This window comes from Chlorella variabilis, assembly GCF_000147415.1.
Source record: "Chlorella variabilis unplaced genomic scaffold CHLNCscaffold_2, whole genome shotgun sequence".
Classification (NCBI taxonomy): domain Eukaryota; kingdom Viridiplantae; phylum Chlorophyta; class Trebouxiophyceae; order Chlorellales; family Chlorellaceae; genus Chlorella; species Chlorella variabilis.
In genome coordinates, this window is record NW_005435086.1 from 1,808,323 (window position 1) to 1,813,430 (window position 5,108).

Below are 5,108 nucleotides of genomic sequence, written 5' to 3' on the forward strand. Positions count from 1 at the left end.
GGCGCGCAAGCCAGGAGGGGGGGAGGGGAGAGGGACAGGAGGGGCACAGGTGTGGGCGACAGGCAGTTACAACCAGCGTGTGGGGAGAGGAGGAGCGGGCCTGGGGGCTGGGGCTGGGGGCTCACCATGTCTTGATGGAGTCCCGCAGCCGCTGCAGCTTCTTGATCTGGTCCTTGAGCTGCACCCATCGGCGAGGCGCGGGCAGCAGGGGCCGGCAAGGCTGGCGTGAGCGCAGGTCCGGAGCGCGGTGCACTGGCGAGGCAGCAGCGCATCGCGCAGCCTGCTGCCCTGCCTGCAGCTGCGTCAGCGCAGCACCACGGGCGTGGATCCCACGAGCAGCACAGCGGATGGAGGCCCCCCCTGGCAGGCACCGTCCCAGCCAGCAGCACGCGCCTGCGACTCCAGCTTCTCCCGCGCATTGGCGTTGGCCGGGTCGGTGGTGTCATACTGCTCCTGGTGGTCGTCAAACACCTCCAGACCCTCCTGCACCTTCTTCAGCGTTTTCTCTGCATCCAGGCGGCCCACCACCAAGCCGCCGCAGGCGGCAGGTCAGGCGGGGCGGCCACGTGCCAGACGGGGCAGCGGCAAGCGGCGAGGGGGTCGACGGCGCTGGGCACCCAGCCCCGCCACTCCCAGCCGCTCCCATCGCGGCGTGCCAATGTTGCCAGGGCCTCCGTTGCGCGGGGCGGGGCTTGCAAGCGCGGATCAAGGGGGGGCGGGGCTGACGACACCCACGGCGCCTCACGTCTATTTCCTTGCAACTTGCAGTCAAGACAATGCGCCTGGGGCGCTCCTCACCTATTTCCTGCTGCAACTTGCGAAGTGACGACATTGCTACCGAGTTTGCACCCGCTGGCGGGCGGGGCGGCTTCCTGCCTGGCCTGCTTCTGTCGGTTGCGGCCCAGCGGCCCCCCAAATGGCCGCCAACCCGTGCAGTACAGGCGGGGAGGCGGTACTCGGATGAAAACGAAAACGCAGCCCCCTGTCGCATCGCCACACGCTGTACCGCATCTCCACTGTCCGCGCTGCCCTCTTGGGTGCCTCACACGGCGCTTTCGGCTAACAGCCCAGCGTTTGGGGCAACAAGATGGCGGACTGAGCCTCTAAGCGCTGGCCATTGAACCCTGGAGGTGTGCCACAGCATATTCACAGCTCCACGGACCCAACGTGCGGGGTGAGACGGCGCCAGGCTTGAAACATGACCCAGCAGGGGCAGGCCATCCTCTCCCACCCCGTCAGCACCACCAGCCTGGGGGCCTCGGGCCAGCCAGAGTCGCGGGGCGATGCGGGCGGGCCGGAAGTGAGCTCCCAGGCGGCGCCGCCGCCGGCGCAGCAGCTGGCGACAGCAGCGCCGCCGGTGGTGCGGCCGCTGCGCCTGCCGCCGCCGCCACCCAATGGGCGGCCGCCGCTGCCGCGCGGCGCGCCGCCCTCCTCGGCCACCTCCAGCCGCGCCTCGTCGCCGCGCAGCGCCGTTTCGGCGCAGCCCAGCCTGCAAACCCTCAACATGGCCCGCCTGGCGCAGTACAGAGGTGGGCGGTGTGTGCGTGGCGGCTCTCGTATGACGCGGCTGCCTGTTGAGCCTATGTGCGGCTGTGTAGCTGCTGCTTTTGCCTGCGTGGGTAGCTGCTGTTGTGAGAGTGCACTCCGGCGGCTCTGTGGTCGCATTCACCCTCCTTGCCCTGCCTCGGCCGCGCTGGCGTGCAGCCGCCTCGCGCACCTTCAAGCCTGATGCCCAGCCGCGCAAGGGGCTGTCCACCGGCGACGTGGTGGCCCTGCGGGCGCACGGCAAGCTCTTGGCGGTGACGGAGCTGAGCAGCGATCCCGCAGAGGCCAGCACCGTGCACTTTGGCCTGCAGCCCTCGGAGCAGGCAGACGCCAGCGACAAGCACACGCACCTGGAGGTCATCCGCCAGGCAAGCAGGGGGGGAAGAGGGTTGATGGCTGGCGGCGACAGGAGGGCGGCGGTGGGGGCTGCTGGCAGGGTCGATGGTGTTTGTGCACCTGCATAAGCCCGAAAGCGTCCCGGCAGCCGCGCCAATCGGCAGCCAACCCCTCGCCCCCCCTTGCATTGCCCCTCTGTACTCTGCCCTGCAGGGCAAGTGGGTGGGCTTCCGCTCCGCCGCCGCCGGCGACCGCTTCCTGCAGGCCCGCAAGCGCAGCCCCAACCGGCTCGTCTTCTTCAGCCAGAACGTGGGCACCTGGGAGCAGTGGGAGGTGGCGGCGGGGGCCCCCGACCCCGACGCCTGCGACTGGTCCGCCCTCTCGCTGGCCCTGCGCCACCGCCGCCTGCCCCAGTTTGAGCTGGCTGTGGAGGTGGTGCGGGTGGGCACCTACACCCTGCCCCCCAATGCCGCCCTCACGCCCCGCACGCTGCTCCCGGCCGCCGACGCGCTGGGCGGCGCGGCGGCGCTGGCGGGCGACGCCGGCGCCGACGAGGAGCCCGGCTTGGAGCGGCGCGAGCTCAAGCGCATGTCTGGCGTGCTGGTGCATGTGAGACGCAGCGCGGCAGGCCTGGGATGTTGTGCGCTGCCCCGCTTGTGCCTGTTCTGGGATGGCATGGCCAGGCTGAGCGGCATGCCGCCAGGTGTGCACAGGCGCCAGCAAGGCCTGCCTCTGCCTGTGCGGCTGCCTGCCGGCCATGGGGGTGCAGGAGTGGTTGCACTATGTGGATCAGGAGAAGGCGGCGCGGCTGGCCATCGAGGCCCGCCTGGCGCAGATGGCGGAGGATGCGGCGGGGCTGCGAGACTGGGCTGTCATGCAGGTGGGTGAGGCGCCAAGCAAGGGAGCCAAGCAAGCAGCCGGCTGGCTGGCTGCACGCTTGGATGCCCAGTGCTTTGCCCCCTGCTTGCTGCCCGCCAACACCACCCTGCCGCGCACCCGCTCCGCTCCCTGGCCTGCCCTGCCGGTGTCCCACCTGCGCCCGCTGCCGCCGCCGCCGCTGCCACGCCTGCAGGTGGACAGCGTGCGGCGTGAGATGGGGGAGGAGGTGGAGGCGCTCCTGGAGGCGGTCAGGCGCAAGAGCGCCAAGCTGGCAGATGCCGAGGTGCGGCTGACGGGGCGGCTGCGCTGGGGCGTGGCCATGATCCAGGCCAAGAGCGAGATGGGCATCAAGCGCCAGACGTTCATGTGGTGGAGGTGAGGCAGTGGCGGGTGGGGGCGCGGCGGGGCGGCCTGGCACCCTGCGCAGCGGAACAGCAGCTGCCGACAGACGCTGGTGGCGAGCCCAAGCCTCGAGCCCGAGCCTGCAGGTCACCTGCTGACGCCATCCTGGGCCCGCCTTTGCCCCACCCCACCCTCCCCTGCCCCCCGCTCAGGTGGATCGCCGCCCGCCGGCGCTACTGCCGCCACGTGGAGTCCAAGCTGGCGCAGCGCAGCGACCTGCGCCTGCTGGGCAGGGCGGTGCAGGGCTGGGCGCAGTGGCGGGAGGCGCAGGCGGCGGTGCAGGCGCGGCTGCGTGCCGCAGTGCGCCGCATGTACCTGGTCAAGCTGCACCACGCCTTTGCAGGTGGGGGTGGTGTGATGTGGTGTGGTGGTGGTGGCGGGGTGTGAAGGGAGGGCTCAACACTTGAGTGAGCTGCCAGCTGCATACATCTGCCACCTGCGCCTCACCTGCCCTGCCACCCCCTTGCCCTGCTGGGGTGCAGCCTGGAGGAACCTGGTGGCCTGCAAGCGGCAGCAGCAGGAGGACCAGGCGGCGCTGGTGGAGGCAGTGTGCCAGCACGTGCAGCGCTGGCGCCTGCGCCGCCTGCTGCGCGCCTGGCAGCAGCATGCGGCGGGCTGCGGCGCCGGGCGGCAGCTGCTGGAGCGCATGGCCTGTGCGGCGCAGCGCCGCGAGGTGGCCTCTGCCTTTGCCGCATGGAGCGCCCACACGGCGCGGCAGCGGGAGCGGCTGGCCGCCTTCTGCTCCTCGGCTGCGACGCGGCGTGCACAGCGTGCGCAGCGTGGCGCTTTCCACGCCTGGCGCCTACAGGTGGAGGACGAGCGCGGCGCCTGCCTGCAGCTGCAGCACGCGCGCCAGGTGCTGGCGCGGCGCCGCCTCCACGCCGCGCTGCGCGGCTGGCAGGACTGGCGGCGGCAGCGCGCCGACCGCCGTGCCCGCTGGGACGCCACCATCGCCTACATGGTGCAGCGGGGCGCAGCGCTGCGCCTGGACGCCGCCCTGGCTGCCTGGCAGGAGCACGTGGCGCAGCAGAAGGAGCGGCGGGCGGTGTTCTACAAGTGAGCGAGTGACGGAGGGAGGGAAGGAGGGAGGGAGGCTGCTGCGGGCCGTCTGCTTGACGCTGCTGGTTGGCCTGTCCAGGCCCTGCCGGGCAGCCGGCATTGTTTTGCCCTGCCGCAGAGCCTTGCCCTGCCCCTGCCCCACCCCGCCCCGCCCTGCCTGCAGCGCAGTGCAGCACCTGGCGCTGCACCGGATGGCGCTGGCGCTGCGTGGCTGGCAGTACGTGGCGGCCTGGCACCAGCACGTGCGCGCGGCGGTGGAGACTGCGGTGGCACGCGTGTCGCGCCGCGCGCTGGCGCAGGCCTGGGCTGCCTGGCAGGAGCGGGTGACGGAGCACCGGGTGGCTCGCCACCGCATCGCCGTCTGCCAGCGGCGGCGCCAGCTGGGGCTGCAGCGCGGCGTGGTGGGCGCCTGGCGCCACGCGGCGGCGCTGGCCGGCGCCGAGCGGCAGATCGTGCAGCTGTGCCAGAAGCGTGCCGACCGCAACAGGTGGGGGTGCAGCGGGGGCAGTCTTTGTGCCTGTGCTTGGCCTCCTGCGTGTTTGCCCCTTGGGCAGCCAGCAACCTGGTGCGCACTGGCCTGGCCTGGCTCCCCGGGCTGCAGGGTGGCGCTGGCGCTGGCGGCGCTGCAGGCCCACGCGGCCGAGGCGGCGGCGCGGCGGGAGCGCGGCCAGCTGGCGGTCAGCTGGTACGCCGAGGCGCTGCAGGCGCGGGCGCTGGCTGCCATGGGCGAGGCTGTGGCGCGGCGGCGCCGCTTCGAGCAGCAGCTGGTGGCGGTGGCGCGGTCGGTGCAGCTGGGGCAGGCGCGGGAGGCGTTTGCTGGCTGGCGCGCCGCCGCCGCCCTGTCAACCTCCAAGGGCCAGCTGGTGGCGGCGGCGCGCCGCCGCTTG

General features: G+C 72.5%; 2 protein-coding genes across 2 annotated transcripts in view; one reads left to right on the plus strand and one right to left on the minus strand.

The window, feature by feature from the left end:
• Positions 1-121: 121 nt before the first annotated feature.
• On the minus strand, positions 122-832 carry CHLNCDRAFT_138034 (hypothetical protein; the record flags this gene model as incomplete). The annotated part of the gene is made up of 3 exons (XM_005851498.1): positions 122-178; positions 316-506; positions 799-832. The coding sequence occupies 3 exons, from the start codon at positions 830-832 to the stop codon at positions 122-124; spliced, it is 282 nt and encodes a 93-aa protein (XP_005851560.1).
• Positions 833-1,198: 366 nt separating this feature from the next.
• CHLNCDRAFT_138035 (hypothetical protein) overlaps positions 1,199-5,108 on the plus strand; it is a gene marked incomplete at both ends in the record, with an annotated part of 7,510 nt that continues 3,600 nt past the window's right edge. The window contains 9 exons of the mRNA XM_005851204.1: positions 1,199-1,529; positions 1,705-1,901; positions 2,095-2,490; positions 2,651-2,761; positions 2,954-3,135; positions 3,315-3,505; positions 3,645-4,218; positions 4,385-4,708; positions 4,823-5,084. Of these exons, the coding sequence (XP_005851266.1) occupies positions 1,199-1,529; positions 1,705-1,901; positions 2,095-2,490; positions 2,651-2,761; positions 2,954-3,135; positions 3,315-3,505; positions 3,645-4,218; positions 4,385-4,708; positions 4,823-5,084 (2,568 nt within the window). The remainder of the gene's footprint in view (positions 1,530-1,704; positions 1,902-2,094; positions 2,491-2,650; positions 2,762-2,953; positions 3,136-3,314; positions 3,506-3,644; positions 4,219-4,384; positions 4,709-4,822; positions 5,085-5,108) is intronic.